The sequence below is a fragment of the Carassius carassius genome, chromosome 15, assembly GCF_963082965.1.
Source record: "Carassius carassius chromosome 15, fCarCar2.1, whole genome shotgun sequence".
In the NCBI taxonomy this organism is placed as follows: domain Eukaryota; kingdom Metazoa; phylum Chordata; class Actinopteri; order Cypriniformes; family Cyprinidae; genus Carassius; species Carassius carassius.
Window position 1 is genome coordinate 31,333,348 of NC_081769.1, and position 19,081 is coordinate 31,352,428.

General features: G+C 36.1%; 1 protein-coding gene across 2 annotated transcripts in view; it reads right to left on the minus strand.

The window, feature by feature from the left end:
* The window catches only part of LOC132158888 (CUB and sushi domain-containing protein 3-like), a 254,569-nt gene that overhangs the window by 198,582 nt on the left and 36,906 nt on the right, over nt 1–19,081 (minus strand). For both annotated transcript variants that reach the window (XM_059568503.1, XM_059568502.1), the window contains exons 4-5: nt 12,849–13,043; nt 667–874 (exon numbers count right to left, since the gene is read on the minus strand). In XM_059568503.1, the coding sequence (XP_059424486.1) occupies nt 667–874; nt 12,849–13,043 (403 nt within the window). The remainder of the gene's footprint in view (nt 1–666; nt 875–12,848; nt 13,044–19,081) is intronic.

Sequence of the window (19,081 nt, forward strand, 5' to 3'; positions counted from 1 at the left end):
TTCTGAAAACACTGCAAAAACAACAACAACAAAAACACTGTTCTTCCTCTGTATATGTCTTGTGTTCCTATGCAAATGTCTAAAGATTCTCAAATCAAGATACTGTACATTTACTTGAAAAGCACTGATTATGGTTAAAATTTATCAAAATGAAGTGACTTATGACTAAAACAAGAACAAACTTCTGCCAGTTGGCTCAAAAAATCTACTTTATTCAAACAGAAAACAAGTTTACATACCCTTTTAATCAAAGGGACCAATTCTCACGATTTACTCGCTGCTTATTAGCATGCCTATTATTAACATATTGGTTTGTTAGTGCTTATAAACCAACACCTAAACTTAACAACTACCTTACTAACTATTAATAAGCAGCAAATTAGGAGTATATTGATTCAAAAGTCACAGTTAATGGTTTGTTGTAAATGGTGAAAATTGTGACCAAAACTCAATTGTGTTTAGTTTTTTAAGTCAGTTTACAGTTGCATCAAGCAAATGTATCTTGTTTTAAAGATATTTGGCATGTTTGTATTGAAAACAAGAAAATCAATTTCTGCTCCAGTTTAAGACAATTTAGACCCGCAGAAACCCTGCAACAATAACTTTCTACAGAACGCAGAATGAAGAATTCCAGCGAGACGCAACATAATCCAGTATCACACTCACCATATTGTTGGTGGATCAGATCCCTCAACTTCTAAAGAGTCGAGTTTGCTGTCCATCTGGAATTCAGTGAAGACCAGTGAGATGGTGTCTCCTGGATCAGCCAGGATGGTCCACGTGCACTCGCCACTGCTCTGATAGTCCTTCTGAAAGTCTGGACTGGAGATGGTGCCACTGGAGCCTCGGAAGGTCCCGCCACATGTGTCCTCAGCTGGCGGCCAAACAAATGACAATATTAGCAAATATTATCCACAATGTTACCAAATGCGAAATGTGGAATGTTTTTGAACTGAAAGCATTACATTTTGTGAAGCTGCTCAGAAACATTAGTGCATTATAAATAGAGCTTTATGGTGAAAACAGAGCAAGAAGTGGTCGCCAGACTATTAGCTGCAAGTCAAAGGTCTGTTTTGCAGAGCAGAATTATGATGGATAATGAGCATCACAGTGAAAGCAAAGCTCCTTCAAAATAAATGTCGGTGTCTTTTTTTTTTTACTTCGCCAACACTGGATTGGATTTTTGTCTGCCAGCAAAACAATAAACGGCAATAAGAGCAATTATTGTACATCAGGTTGATCACGCTAATTGCTGGTTGTGTTCTGAGAAACAGAATGATTGTTTTAATGAGTATTATATGGGTTTTGCAAGCATTTATTTTCCAAAAACAAAAATAAAATCAACACTTAATTATGCAGCCCAAGTCTGGCTTGAAAAGAGAGACAGTGTCAGATAATTAATCTAATTAGCTTCATGCAGGATAAGAGGAAAGCGTCTTAACAAAACACTCCAAAATGCACTTACTGTACCTAATGAAGGGTATTTTTATTTAAAATAAACATCAGCAGGACATCAGCTAATGCAACATATTGCATACACATTTGGTGTGCAAAAAAAGCATTTGTTTTAAGCGTATAACATAGCTTCAAGGAAACTTTTTGACATTTATTTATATATATATATATATATATATATATTTTTTTTTTTTCATGCAAAACAAGGAGGATTTTCTGAAATTCTTTTATATGAAACAAGTGAGCTGTCAAGTTAAAAATATATATTTATTTAAAAAGTCAACACTGTGAGATAAAAAAAAGTCATAATTACCTTTTTATAGTGAAAAAAAGCAGAATTACAATATGTAAACAGAAGGGGGAAAAACTCAAAATTTTTAGTCGATATCTTCCACATTTATTTTACCTTTTTTCCTCAAAATGTTGCATTATATCTCAAGTTTACATCTCAGAATTGAGAAAAAAAATTCAGTATTGTGAAATGATTGCCTATTTAATAAAAAAAAAAAAAAAAAAAAAAAAAAAAAATATATATATATATATATTATTCTGTGGCGAATAAATCTTTGAATGAAAAAAAATGCAATAACTATAATTCAAATGGTCAGGAAAATATCATTCCTTAAGTTATATCCATAGGTCCACATCTATATCTGAGAGTGAGACATATAATTCCCAATTTGTAAATGATTTTATGCATATTTAATTATCAAATATAATTTTAAGTGCACATGTAGCATTGCCCATCTCATTCATTACGAATCCAGCAGACGGCAGGAGCATTTGCGTGTTCAGATGTTTCAAAACAGCGGACCATCCATTACTAAAATTTTTGAAAGCTTCAGCTTCTAATCTATTAATGTGTGCTGGCAGTTCATGTTCCCGAAGCTGCAAATTGCCTTATATGTCGGCATTTCTGCCCTAAAAAGCTATTTTAGGCAAACTCATGCTTTATCACAGGACACTCTCGACAGCTCACGCACAGATGAAAAAAACGAATGAGCTTCAGCCACACGAGGGTCCAGATCTGCGCGCACAGCTGCTTAAAATGCAGGTAATGCAACATGTTTGCAAAGCAGAGGTTAGTCACACGTAAACATAAAAAAATCAACAAAAATAATCACCCATTTGGCCAGGAAGAGACCAATTGTCTAACATCTGTTTTATTACATTATTGCATAATTTTTCTAATAATTTTTTGGGTGTCTGTCAATTATGTCTTATTTAAATTATGGTCAATTATGGCATTGCAGTCCACACAAATATATATATATATATATATATATATATACATATATATATATATATATATATATATATATATATATATATATATATATATATATATATATATATTAAACGTTTTACCTTTTTGTAAAAATCTTTTTGTTAAAATTTTATTAAGAATTTACTTGAAGTACTTACTTTATGACAAACATTTACAGAAAATATTAGAATGCGCACTTTTCTGTTCATCTAAAAACATTTTACTTCAAACACCTTTTTCGCCTGCATAATTCTTTACAATATAACTTTTAAATAAAAATGTATTTTTAATTTTAATTATTTTGATTTTGTTTTATTTGATTATACAATGGCAGTCTCCACAATCTTCTATGAAGGAAAATGAAGTAGACTTTTCAGATCTGCTCAATGAAATCTAGTCTGCTTGGTTTTTATTGACCCAGACAAAACTTTGAGCATCCTTTCTGATGCTGCTAACCTGAACAGAGTTACAAAAAAATTCAATAATTGTTTTATAATCAAAAGCTTCAAGTTTCAACCAAACACAACTTTGTTTCCAGGTAGATTTGACTTTTCAAACTTGTTCCTAAAAGTCTGAAAAAGCTAGGCAATCAGATCAAGAAAGTAGAGCTCGCCAGATCAAGAAAGTCCTTTTCCAGTTTTGTCTGCGATATGGATTAGACAGAGCAGGTTAGCGGTCTGTGGGCGGTCCAGGGGTGTGCCGTCTGAGACTGAGACTATACAGAAGACCAGAAGAGGCAGTGACTTCATTGGGATCTGATGTGATGGGTACATGAAAGGTACTGGATAATAGATTGGTACATCCCTTATCCTCTCTCATTACGAAACATCACACTATGAGGGATTAATGTTGCTTAAAAAGACTTAATTTGGATTCTCATTATCTTTTATTCTGAAGGATGAACTGTCGTTTTTTGTTCTTTCATCAGACTGGAAGTTCAGCACTCCTCTGTGAGTGTTAGAGAATAAATTCAAACCCTGTTGAATATGGTTATATTACCGCTTATATTAGCCTTGTCTGATTTTACAGCAGCTCCACAGAGTATTTTTGCACTCAAACTATAGTGAAGTGTGTCATTTTACACTTGTGTGACTTTATGCAGCCACTTAGAAAAGCACTTCCACAACAGCTGATTAAAAGTCACTGGGAAAAGTTAGTTCTGAGAAGAGATCCATTAATTAATGTCGTCATCAGTGACTAGTCGACTTCAACTTGACTTTCATCACATAAAATTTGCCACTATACACTATTTTAGAATGTATAATGCATAAATGCATAAATATATAATGTAAAAACATAAAATAATACATTAATATTTTATATTTAATGCTAAATGTATTGTGGTACATAAATTGATAAAACTAAACACAAAATAAATACTTCAATATTGCTCTGCTCTGGTCTTGTGCAACATTTAATATTCTACATATGAAAAAAATTACAACAAAAAATACATCTTACATAAAAATAAAATCTTTGCCTCTGAAATGACAGCTGATGTCAACAGGCTCTCTTGTGAATTCATGATGAATAAAATCAAGACCCTCCCACCAGTTATTCTTATGAAATATCTTGTTTCAGTCTATAAACTGTCACTTTACAGAGAAAAATGTGGGTTGTGAACACTGCTTCATGTTAACTCTCAACAAAAGCATGTCTTGAAAGACAGTCAGTGTTTAAAATCCTGTTGAATGAATTTAAATAAAGCTTGTCATTTTCTTCCCGACTCTCAATTACGCAAACCTCACAGAAGCCGAATCCAGCGTCAGGTAATCATAATGATTATTAGAAGGCTGCAGAGATTATGTACACAGGCCTACATGCAAGAACAATGTGTTATGATTGCATCCCAGGTGTGTGGCCGAATTATAGAGCACATGAAGAAATCAATAATCGCAATATATGAGATTCCCAGCCAGAGGGTAGTTTATCTTCCCCTAGAAAGGCACATTGATACTGGGGAAGACAAAATAACTGGTGGAAATGGTTAAGAGTGGGAAAGCGGGACTTTGTTAGGAAGCGTGAACCAAGGAGGTGTTGCTCAATTACCTTTTATTTGTAAATGATGATTGTGCAACTGAATTTATTTACATTTTGTGTACTGTTAAAAGCTTGCCAGAAAATACTAGTCATTTAGTCAGTTAATGAAGTGGCAGGCTTGTGCAACCAATCTGCATTTCCCATCATTCTCTGAGGCTACACAAGAATGAGAACTACAGATACATCTAATGACCTTGATTTTGTTGCATTAGCACTGCAAATATTCCTGTTGAAGGAAAAAAGAGAGAGAAACAACTCTGAAACTGCTCAGTATATTGAATTTATGGCCTTTAGCCAAGACTAGATACAGTATAAAATATTTCAATTTTTTTTTTCAAAACATTGTCCTCCATTGCTTTAATGCACTCATGTCACTTATCAACAGCAAAATGAACTCAATTTGATTTCTGTTTTCTCCTAAAAGCTACTCAAGCTGCTTAACAGAGAAACTACTAAACAATAATAATGCACGATACACAAAACTCAAAAAGCTGATCTTTTTAACCATACTCTAAAAAGCAAGATGCAAGAGACAAGATTATGAATGCAACATCACATGAGTTAAGGTGTACTTAGACTAATCGTTTCTCTCTGAGCACAGGGATGTTTTTTTTTTTCTGTAATTTCAAACATTTTCAAATCACTGGCTCTTTGTCATCATACCCATTTAAGAGACAACAGTACATTGATTGAAAACCTAGTATCCAAAAAATAAGAGACACTGTTTCTCAAGTGCTTTCAGCGAGTGGGATTCGAGACAGAGTGAACTACGGACTGAAAATACAGAGTGAAATACGAATTTTATATATATATATATATATATATATATATATATATATATATATATATATATATATATATATATATATATATATATATATACATATAAAATTGTATTAATATTTCATGAAATGTTATGGGGATGCCAGTTTTAAAAGCAAAACTCTAATCAAGCACGACTGCTACATCCATAAAAGCTGTTTTATCATGAACTTTGGTGCAGGCGTTGGGACTGGCAGCCTGTGGGTCCTGAATTCAGGAGCCTTTGAAATGATAATGTGCTTTGCACTATACATTACATTTTTATGCTGGATTTCAACATTCATGGTTGGGATATTGCTCAGAGACAAACAGCTACTCTGTGAAAATGGGTTTGATGTACTACAGTTTTGGAACTGGCTGCTAAATGAGCAAGGAGGTAAGCAGAGATAAGATAAGCTCGCTTTGCCATGCAAGACACTAAACTGTCACAGCGAGGCAAACATCTCAACATGTTCTGCAGGGGTTTAAGCTGTCAGAAAGTGCATGCCATTCAGAGCTCCTCCTGCAGAAATTCCCCTCACAGAGTTGATATGGACAGGCAACACAGTTACTGGAAACGTGTCCGACAACCAGTCAAATGACAGAAACTGCTAGCACTGCAAGAATATCAGTGGCTTTGAGAGTGTGTCCCCTCGATCTAGGTCGTTCCATCTGGACTCGGAGATATCTGCCATTCAAGTATGCCGAAGAGGGCTGCTGGGGACTCTTGGATGAGCGCCTACATCATGAGAATGGGCAGTTTCTCTGAAGAAACAGGATCAAAAGACCATCTGCCCGTTCTGAGGGTCCTGCTCTCTCTCAGAGTGACCGAAGAACCCAGAAGAAAATTGAGAAGCTTTGGTACTACAGACTTAGTTTTACATCAACCTTAATGTGTAATATAGAAGTAAGCTACTGTATGTTCTGTGGGTAAATAACTAGAATAAAAATAAAGTGCAGTAAACGGTAAAACTAGGCCCGGCGCCAGGACACATGACTTGAGGGGGATTTTATGATTTTTAGGGGGGCCGAATCAGGTTAATATTTTTCAAGTGAATGCTCAAAATACATTCTTTAGGTAGTACGTTACAATAATAATTTATAAAAAAAATTATAACACTGACTAATGTTTTCTCTAATGCTCACATAACCAAGAAAAAACATTTTTAAAACAGGAAGACATTCAGATATAACTTAAAGTTAGCAAAACTTTCTTAAAGCATAATGTTAGCTGTTTTTGCTCAACAAACCAATGTGTTACGATAAATAGCACTTTGTAAAATCAAGCCGCATAACAGACTATTTTTGTACGGGTAAAGCAGATGGAAGCAAATGGCACCAGAAGCTTTGCACAATCAAGTTACCAAACAAACAAAAAAACAAGGTTGATATTTTCTCTATTAAAATTCTCTCATGAAGTGAAATGCATTTTTGCGAAAATCAAGCATTATCTGAAATACACAAGTCTAATATTCTTGCAACACTGTGGCCTACCAAGAGCTCAATTTATCACAGGTCTTCCTCCCAGCTGGCATAAACACAAAGCATCCATGCATGGCGTGAGACCTGACTCTCATTCAAGTGCCATTTCCCCCTTTTCTTTGCATTTGCTGGCAATATAGTTAGCTTTAACGACATCCAGAGGGGATGGTGAGAAGGGGCAAGCCTCCAGGCTCAGATATCCTCAAAGAAGATCAGTTTCCCTTGCCCGAATATGAAGAAGCATGTGCTAAAAAGCCCGGGGTCAGAAATTGTGTAATACAGTTTCATCCCTGGTTTGATTGATTTGGCTGTAGCAATAAGGCCACGCATTCTTCGTTTCGCTGAATGAGAATCAAAGTCAGATCTGGCAGTAGTTATTTTCTCTTGTGAATCATCCGAATCACTTTTGGATGAATCACATAAATGTCTGACCAATTTTCATGTGTTGCATCTGATAAAACATTAATTAAACGTCTAAAAAGACATCCATTTAGTCTCTCTGATGAAGCTAGCATGCTAATCATGCTAGGAGTATGACAGGGATCTACTATTCAGCTGAAAGATAAGATAAGATGGTTAAGTTGGTCATCCAGCTTGTTTTGAGGATTTTAGAGGGGTTTTGGTGCTGGTCAGCTTAACACCATTTTGGCCAGGTGAACCAACTAAAGCCAGTAAAACACCCTTTTTTCTTTATTGGTCATCACAAATATTCCCATTGTGGGCAATAAATCGGGACTGTAAAAAAGACTTAAACACAATAGCCCATCTTAATCCTATACTGCACTATTTTTACAGTACATATTGTGCTGTAATACTACAACCCGAATTCCGGAAAAGTTGGGACGTTTTTTAAATTTTAATAAAATGAAAACTAAAGGAATTTCAAATCACATGAGCCAATATTTTATTCACAATAGAACAGAGATAACGTAGCAAATGTTTAAACTGAGAAATTTTACACTTTTATCCACTTAATTAGCTCATTTAAAATTTAATGCCTGCTACAGGTCTCAAAAAAGTTGGCACGGGGGCAACAAATGGCTAAAAAAGCAAGCAGTTTTGAAAAGATTCAGCTGGGAGAACATCTAGTGATTAATTAAGTTAATTGATATCAGGTCTGTAACATGATTAGCTATAAAAGCTTTGTCTTAGAGAAGCAGAGTCTCTCAGAAGTAAAGATGGGCAGAGGCTCTTCAATCTGTGAAAGACTGCGTAAAAAAATTGTGGAAAACTTTAAAAACAATGTTCCTCAACGTCAAATTGCAAAGGCTTTGCAAATCTCATCATCTACAGTGCATAACATCATCAAAAGATTCAGAGAAACTGGAGAAATCTCTGTGCGTAAGGGACAAGGCCGGAGACCTTTATTGGATGCCCGTGGTCTTCGGGCTCTCAGACGACACTGCATCACTCATCGGCACGATTGTGTCAATGACATTACTAAATGGGCCCAGGAATACTTTCAGAAACCACTGTCGGTAAACACAATCCGCCCTGCCATCAGCAGATGCCAACTAAAGCTCTATCATGCAAAAAGGAAGCCACATGTGAACATGGTCCAGAAGCGCCGTCGTGTCCTGTGGGCCAAGGCTCATTTAAAATGGACTATTTCAAAGTGGAATAGTGTTTTATGGTCAGACGAGTCAAAATTTGACATTCTTGTTGGAAATCACGGACGCCGTGTCCTCCGGGCTAAAGAGGAGGGAGACCTTCCAGCATGTTATCAGCGTTCAGTTCAAAAGCCAGCATCTCTGATGGTATGGGGGTGCATAAGTGCATACGGTATGGGCAGCTTGCATGTTTTGGAAGGCTCTGTGAATGCTGAAAGGTATATAAAGGTTTTAGAGCAACATATGCTTCCCTCCATACAACGTCTATTTCAGGGAAGGCCTTGTTTATTTCAGCAGGACAATGCAAAACCACATACTGCAGCTATAACAACAGCATGGCTTCGTCGTAGAAGAGTCCGGGTGCTAACCTGGCCTGCCTGCAGTCCAGATCTTTCACCTATAGAGAACATTTGGCGCATCATTAAACGAAAAATACGTCAAAGACGACCACGAACTCTTCAGCAGCTGGAAATCTATATAAGGCAAGAATGGGACCAAATTCCAACAGCAAAACTCCAGCAACTCATAGCCTCAATGCCCGGACGTCTTCAAACTGTTTTGAAAAGAAAAGGAGATGCTACACCATGGTAAACATTCCCCGTCCCAACTATTTTGAGACCTGTAGCAGAAATCAAAATTGAAATGAGCTCATTTTGTGCATAAAATTGTAAACTTTCTCAGTTTAAACATTTGCTATGTTATCTATGTTCTATTGTGAATAAAATATTGGCTCATGTGATTTGAAAGTCTTTTAGTTTTCATTTTATTAAAATTTAAAAAACATCCCAACTTTTCCGGAATTCGGGTTGTATTTGACAAATTTAATATTACAATATATATTTATATAGAATTGTGTATACATAGTGTCTAAATAAAGACATGTATATATGTAATGTGTTAGGATATTAAGTAAAGATCATGTTCTATGAAGATATATTGTAAATTTTCTACTGTAAATTTATCGGAACTTAATTTTTGATTGGTAATATGCATTGCTACGAACTTCATTTGGACAACTTTAAAAGGCGTTTTTCTCATTATTATTTTTTTTTTTTGCACCCTCAGATTCCAGATTTTCAAATAGTGGTTTCAAACATTGTCCCATCATAACAAACCATACATCAATGGAAAGCTTATTTATTCAGCTTTCAGATTATGTATACATCTCAAATTTGAAAAATTGACACTTAATATGTAATGAAAAAATAAATGTAACAATGGGAGTACAACGAGGCAACATTTTCAGAAGAATATCTTATATTACACAGGAATATTGGTATACAAGCTCTTTCCCTGTGTCTCCCAGTCATGGTCAAACTTTCAAACTTCTGGTATGCTCTGAAAAGCCCTGAATGTGCTCTTTACAGTACACACACACACACAGTTTTGGAAATCGGTTTACCTGCTTCTTGATGTGACATGACATACAGCCAAGTATGGTGACCCATACTCAGAATACGTGCTCGGCATTTAACCCATCCAAAGTGCACACACACAGCGTGAACACACACACACTGTGAACACACACCCGGAGCAGTGGGCAGCTATTTATGCTGCGGTGCCCGGGGAGCAGTTGGGAGTTCAGTGCCTTGCTCAAGGACACCTCAGTTGTGTTATCGCTGGCCCGAGACTCGAACCCATAACCTTAGGGTTAGGAGTCAAACTGTCTAACCACTAGGCCCGACTTCCCCCTATCTATTTCGTTATGCTATTATTACGAAGAAAACGGAGGTTGTGAGTATCTTTTCCCTCTGGCACCGGGTCTGGGTAAAACTATTCACAATGTTTCCAGAACATTCACGGTGGTTCAAGGTTCTCAAAGTTACAAACATACGTTCTTTCATTAACGCTAATAGAATGTTCATTCAAAGTTGTCTGGTCTTTGATAAAGTTTTCAAAATGTTACAACAAAAATGTTATTCATACATTGCGTATGGGGCATGTTTCTGGAACATTTTAGGTGGATGTTAGTCTAACGTTTATTAAACAGTACTACTACTTGTTTCAATTGATTCAGAGAACATTCAAAAGTAAAATGTTCTGATTTTTTTCTTTAAAAAAAGAATCCTACCCCAATCAAATGATTCATTGTTGAACTGGATGCTATTTCTATGCATTTTTTGAATATATGTTCATTTCTTGAGTTCATTATCAAAGTTGTTATTCTTTAAAAGCAGTTAAAGATTTCCAAAAGGAATCAGACAGAGAAGTCGTTGGTCTAAACACCTGACTAAATTAGTCACTTGTTCACTGAATCAGCTCAAATGGCACACTCACTAACCAATCTAAACATCTTTCATCTCCAACTGCAAATTAACCTGAAATTGTAACTGCATTTTAACCATTACTTTGAATTGCCATCAGTGTAGAAAGATGTTTTTTGCCCACAGATGGTTTGGTTACAGAATCTACTGTACCAACAGGTGTTAACTGACAACAGGCGCAGAACTCAGCCAGGAAGGAAACATACTGTTATCAGTGTTAGCAACGTCTGAGTTTACTCAAATCAAAGAGTTGAATTAGTTTGACGCTGCAGACTTCAAAACCAATTTAACAGAAATTCATAACCTAAATGGCGAGTCAGAAATAGTGTTTCTGTCTTCATTCAGCCAACTAGAAGCTACTGAAGCAAAACTAATAAGATGATGAAAGGCTATAATACATCAAACATGCTGGTTTAAATGCTTTTCTTAATGAGATCTTTTCTACACCAAAAAGTACCTTTCATCGATATGTTTTGAGCCCTGCTCATCTTTCATTAAGCACAAATGATACAGCAGTGCTCATTTTTCACATATCCAGGGGATGTAGCATATTTTATCTTTATTCAGTTCAATCATGCGTCATATTCCAAAATGTAAAATGCTACCCACAATACCTGAGTGCACTTCAAAGTTTCTCACGCTGATAATTAAAGTAACACCTAAATTATTAACAGTATTTCACACACAGGCATTTCCCACTGGGGCGACTCACGTTTGATTGTGCCATGCAAAAGAAGACTAATGCAAAAGAACTGCAGGATTTTACAGCAGGCAGGCGCTGCAGAACACTTCATAAATCACCATATCTAAAGCAATCCCAGAAAGACAAATGAAAAGTAGAGAGAATTTTAAGCACAATACAAGTTAAAAACAGCATTCACCTGAAATTCAACAAAACAGAATAATATAAAAGCCGCATATATTACAGCCAAAGCCAGAGTACTCCAGGCTTACAACAAAGTAACCAGATTCCTTTTTGAGCCAACATGCTGCTTACAAAAGAATCTGTGGCCCCCGAAAAATTTAAGCCACACTTTAAAATATCTGAACATCAATGTATTAGATAACAAAATACCACAGCATGTGCCATTTTAAAGAATAAGAGTGCAAGAAAAACACTTCAAAAGTTTAAAATTAGTATTTGGATACTCTGTGGCTGTCAAATGGTAGTGTAACATCTTAATTCATATGATGAATTTAATCTCTGGTTCCTCTATTAAAACACCTATGTAAACTTTTGTCCTTATATCAAATAAAAAAAACATCAAAACACAAACCGGTTATAGGGCTGGACTAAATATCCAATATATTTGTGATTTTGGTAACAGTCTAAAAAGAGAGATGTGATTTAAAAACCTGGAATGTTTGATTCAATTCTGTGAATCAGAACTCTGATCCAATGATTACAATGATTTAATGATCATTCACATTATAAAGTCCAATTATATGCTTAACTATTACTGTCTACAATTAGGTATTGTTATATTCATGAACCTAAAAGTAAATGAAAAAATTTAATAAAAACTAACATGTTCTTTGCATTTCTTTTTGGAACCGATTGATCGTAGGCCTCATTTAAGAGCATTTACATAATTATTGAGATATATTTTGCATATCATGAAATGACTGAAAAACAATCAATATTGTTTGAGCTGTATCACTTAGGCTTAGTTGGATAAATGTCCTTTCTTAAAAAAATAAAATGAAATTAGTTCTGAGAAAAGCTTGTGCATCATTTGTTTCCAGAAATCAATTGATTTGATATTTTAACATCTAATGTAATGACACGGAGATATTTTAGGAGTGTCCAAATGCATTAATGCCCTGTAATGCTCTACAGAAGCTCATCCTCAAACAACCAAGAATCCAGACAATGAAAATGAGCTTCTTAGTGCAAGTTTCCCCAAGTGTCAATCTGTCACTTCTTACCTCTGCAGATGGGAATAGGAAAATCCCACACCGCTACGTTAGATGTGCTGGTGACACAGGTCAGCTGTGCGTGGCCGTCCAGGGTATATCCAGCCACACAGTGATACCGGATTCTGTCTCCCACATTGAAGCTTGTTCCATTCAGGACTCCTTTGGCAGGAACTCCTGGATTCCCACAAGAACTGCTTTTTAGTTCTGAGAAGAGACCAATAGAAGTTGCCAAAATCAGACGTAGTAAAGCGGCAGTTGATGAGTGCAGTTTTATTCTTAACGCATTGCTGATTTCTGCTTGTTATAACCAGCCAATTATAGAGATGCAAAGCCTGTATCAATCATAAAACAATGAATAAAAAAATGAAATTTGTGCAAGGAACAAAAAAGGCCACATCCTACTGAAATAAAAAAGATACAATCAATTAAAAAAAAAAAGATGATGATGATGTGTCAAGAATGCAGTCAACTATCCTTATTTATTTCTCAGACATCTGACGTTGGACTAATATTCCTGCTTTGACACATTTGTAATCCTCAGGGACACATGTCTGGATATGATATGTTAAGCTTGCTTATCTTTGATTTAAACCAGCACACATCCACTCTGAGGACCTGCCACCATCATGAAATTCAATTTCAATCCTCAGTCGACTTCAGACACACTGCGCTTCCCGTTTCAGACTGAGAATTCGGATCAGCTGATCAAAATTAATCAGTTATGATTTAAATAAACTGGTCACTATAAATACTGTCTGGCACAACAGTATGTGCTGTATTCCTAAGTGAATATTTAAAAGAATGCAAAATAATGTTTTTATTTATTTGCAGTTTATTAAGTAGAATATTGCCTGCTATGTAAAGTATTCTGAAAACTAACTAACAGCATGTGAAATTTTTTTTATTTAAAAGTTTGATAACTATTATATTTTTACACACACACACACACACACACACACACACACACACATACATATATATATATATATATATATATATATATATATACACAACGCTCTCCATTGACTTTCTATTGCGGGAAGCTGCTTGTTATTTCTGACATATAACTTAAAACAGAGCAATGCCTAAAAGCTGTGACAAGGAGTCGCTTAATTATATTACGTTTTTGTAAGCTGTCGACCCACACAAAAAAAAAAAATGTGTTAAAGAAACAAATAGTTGTAGATGTAGAGGTATTTCATGTTGGGCTGTTCAGTTGGATCATTTCTCAAACAAAAGGAAGGTTAGAAAAAGGGTTACTGATAAAGACCAATACAATTTAGTTTCTTAATATATCTCCTCCTCTCAGATTCACATGGGGTGGTGAAATAATCTTTTGACATGGTTAAAAATAATGAATGTCCTTGTCGCCGATTACGTTTCCCTCCAGTGGGCGCAGTTCTCAGAGTAACGACACGTTGCGCTCTACTTTTGTGTCCTAATCTCTTGTTTTTTGGGTCGACAGTTAAAAAAACTTATGTAGTTCTGTTTTATTCTTTTTTGTTTGTTTGTTTACTGTACACCTTGTCACATACTGTAGCAGCTTTTAGGCATTGCTCTTTTGTTTTTGTTATAAGTCAGATAAACAAGGAGGCAGCTTCCCACAATAGAAAGTCAATGGAGAGCATGGATTGTTTTCCCCGCAGTGGGCGTAGAGGGTTTCAGATTATGACTTGGGTCACTCTGTCTCTATACCATAGAGTGTATTAGGGATGCAACGATACCATTTTATCAGAACTGATCCGATACCGAAAATTTTGAGTATCTGCCGATACTGATCCAATCCGATACCAGCAGAGTTTTCTTTTAAATCAATGTAGAATTTCTATACTTCTCTGTGTTGTCCTGATCACCACTCTTTTGTGTTAATCACAATCTACTACATCTACACAACTTCATTTTAATGAAAAATAACAAATGAAAAAAATATATAATCATAACCTATGACAAAAAAAATACTATTATAAACTTGGTTAGTGGATAATTCAGCAGCAAAAAATACTCTAGATTCTAGAAAAATCACGGGTGAACAATAACCTTATAAAATCTATTGAAATATTTTATTTACAAATAAAAGTGAATAAGCCTAAAATCTGGTAAAATGTTACACATTGCTCTTTGTATTGTTGTAAAATACATTCATGAAAAAACAAGTCCTATATACATTTACATATACATAATAGATATACATATACATAATAGTATCTGCACAGCATGTGAAGAGCACAACAAATGTCTTTTAAAGGTCCTTACAGTTTTACATTAGAAAGTATAATGCACTTTAATGCATTTCACTAATGTGCTTCTGCATTAGAATTATACAAGTATAAAAAGTGACCCTTTAAAATCAGCAGACGTGCAAAATTACAACTTGAGCAGATGATTTATAGACAGCGTTTAGCATCTAGAATGATATGGCAGTGCATTTGATCCCTAGTACACAGTCAGTGAACCATTAATTTCATCTCAATTTGTGATCTAAAGTCTTAGATTTAAAGCATTTAAAACCCTGTCACTTCACACCAGCGAGACCATTATCTCCATGTCACTCAATGAGACAGATCCTACTTTTCTTAATCTACCTTTAACAACAGAGCGTGCACTTAGGCAACACCGCTTTGTGCAAACATGTTTTCCATTCGGTTTGCGACTGGAAGCTCCCTTGCTTAAACAAAAGCAGCTGAAGATGATCAAATGCTGCTCATGTCTATCATCGCTCACTCTCTATGTTTTCCTATGTGTCTATCTGCATAGGAACACAGCACATCTGTCAGCTCATCTCCACTCGCATATACAGTAGTCCCTCCGAGCTTTACGCCCGTGATCTGGGGTAATGGAGGCATTTCCTGTTCATTACGACAGGTTGGACTCCGTGGCTTTCTATATTATGACAGTCAAATAAATGGCCTGGAGTGGAAATGAATCAGGCTTAGTACAGAAAGTGTGTTGAAGTATTACCTTTGAGAGAGTATCATTTATTTTTCTTCCCTTGTTCCAAAGAAGCAATTACAAACCTGCTCCCTCAGCAGACTGAAAAAAAAAACTCAAATACAAACAGAGACATGACAAAGGCATCTGTTTGATTGTGCTACAGACGCTCGGACTGATGGGCAGGATACTGGTGGAGTGCGACATTTGGAGTTGGAAATTACTTTTTAGATAGAGGCCATTCCTTGTAATTGCTACTCAGGATTTGTGGAAATACAAGCCTACTGATGTGAAATACAACAAGACACTAGTTCTGTTTTATGGGGTAGATTTTACTCTTTGTTGTTGTTGTACACATTTATATTATCCATCTATCCATTCATCTATCTATCCATCAATCCATCTTTAATTCATCCATCACTCAATCTATCAGTCTGTCATCTATCCATACATAATCAATTGCACAGGCCCAGCACTCAACAGCTCTATCCATCCACCTATCCATCCATGAATTCATCCATACACTAAACTGCATAGGCCCAACAATACACTGCTCACTCCAACCATCCATCAGTCTATCATCTATCCTTCAATCAATCTATCAGTCTATTATCCATCCATCATGAATTTCACAGGCCCAACAATATACTACTTCATCAATCTGTTATCCATCCTTTCATCCAATCTATCACTCATCCATTTATAACTTGCATACAGTAAGCCCAACAATACACTGATCTATCAATCTATCATCCATCATGAATTGCATAATCCCATCAATACACTGCTTTATCCATCCATCTACCAATCTATAATTAATCCATCCACCTACAAATCTATCCACCAGTCTATCATTCATCCATCAAAAATTGCATTGACAACAAAATACTGCTCCTCCATCCATGCAATCGTTCCATAAATTCATTCACCAATCTATCATTCATTCATCCATACATCCATCTATGAATCATCCATTCATCCATCAATCCATCCATCAATCTAACGTTCATCCTGTCATTCTATCAATCATGTATCCATCATAAATTGCAGACCCAACAATATACTGCTCCATCCATCCATCTAGTCATTATAAATTGCATAAGCAACAATACATCTACCAATCCATCTACCAATCTATAATCCATCCATGATATTGATCCATCCACAAATCATTCATCAATAAATCCATCCACCAATCTATCATTCTTCAATTCATTCATCAAAAATTGCATGGACCCAACAATACACTGCTCCATCCATCCATCATTAAAGTTAAAGTTACGAGACATACAGCCAAGTATGGTGAAGTATGCTGCAGCACCCAGGGAGCAGTTGGGGGGTTCGGTGCCTTGCTCAAGGGCACTTCAGTCGTGGTATTGAAGGTGGAGAGGGCGTTGTACATTCACTCCCCCCACCAACAATCCTTGCCGGTACGAGACTCAAACCCGCAACCTTTGGATTACGAGTCGGAATCTCTAACCATTTGGCCACGACTTCCCCCTAATTGCATAGCCCCAACAATATACACATTAACAACAAAAATATAACTAACAACATGAGTGGCTTTCGATGGCTGCATGCTCTATATTCATATGTATCTAGTCTGGGTCATAATTTCTTTCACTTCGCGTAGGATGAGAGGATATCCAGCAACCTGTTCATGCTGGCATCGATCTTATTTGGCTGGCTTCTCCCTAGTGACTAAAGAATTTTCGCCAAAATACTGTATTATTGGACACATAACAAATGATATGGGAAACGTTTTCCCATAATAAGCCTATTTTGCTGTTGATGACCCCTCAGAAAGACCTGCAATGCAACAGCTAAAAACCACAGGAATACATTATAACATCCATATTTCAGACGATGATCAAATCAAAATAGATGACATTCAAATTTATTATTACACGTTTCACTATACAAATGCACACACACAAAAACACTTTTTATAGTTCTAACACCCATCTAACACCACTTTTATACAACCCAATGAATTACAAACAAAGTGCTTCCTTACATTTTAGATCACTGAATATCCTTTTTCATTCAACGTCACATTAGGTAAGTAAAATGAATTGCAAACCCTGTTTCATCTTGATGATTCACTACACACGGGTATGTGGCGGTCACTGCACACGACTGAAGTTTCACTCCACAGATAACTATCTAAGATTTGGTGCGCTCAATCCTCCTGTGTTTTCCTTCACATCCACCACGGTGGCCTTTGCAACAAGCATCTGATTTATGGAGCAGGAGAGTGTGCTGTTTTACCTGTCATCACGAAACATGACAGCTTCCACAATAAATACAAACATAAACATGACACATAAGCATGGCATGTGGCCTATCATACCTCCAGCCCTCGTGACAAATGACACCTTGCCGTCATAATGAATGTTGTTTGGTGATCTGCATTGACAGTTACTGTGGAAGCACTAGCCTGTATGCTGCTGCCAGTGTATCCAATAATGTTTTCGATTCAGTACAACTTAAGCTCTATGGACTGAATCTGTGACCTGCTGTCAGTTTGGACAGAAAAAAACTGGCTTGTGCCAGGACCCACTTTATAGGTGGGTTTTCATTTGATACAATACACTTAGGGCCCTATCATACACCCGACGCAATGCGACGCAAGGCATCTAGCTCTTAAATGGAATGACAGATGACATTCTGGTTGTTGTGTTGAACCTCATTAAGAGAATAGGGACAACCCATTCCAAAAATGCGTGCGCTTTACACTTTGCTTTTAGATAGTTAAAATAAGGCCGTAAGTGTGTACATGCATGCTCTTATATTGTAGGCTAATTTCAATAATATTTATTTTTATACATTAAAAAATCAAATCTGCATCTAAACCCTTTTTGCTATACAGACTTATAATATAAGTGCATTGCAGTAAACACAGATGTTTTGCCTTCCAAAATTGCGGGATGTGTCAAAATAATTTTTCTGTGTATTGCCAGCATGTCACAGATGCTGTCAATAGAGCTTAACTTGTATTGAACCAGGGATATTCTTTTCAATCAGAAACAGCTCAGATAGATTCCATTGAACAGAGAGAGCCCCTTGCGACTGACCCCAGCTCTCTTATTATGAGAAATGGCCGCTATTTTGATCCCACTTTTGCTTGCTGGAGATGTTCATAATAGCTCCCAAAGTGTCTGTGAAAAGACCACCAGAAACACTATAAGGACACTTTTATCTCAAATCAGAAAATAGGACTGCCATTCTCAAACTTGAAGCCTTTATACTTTTATTTGTAACCATAATAACCAATAAATACAATGATAAGGTCTATTAGATACATTTAACGA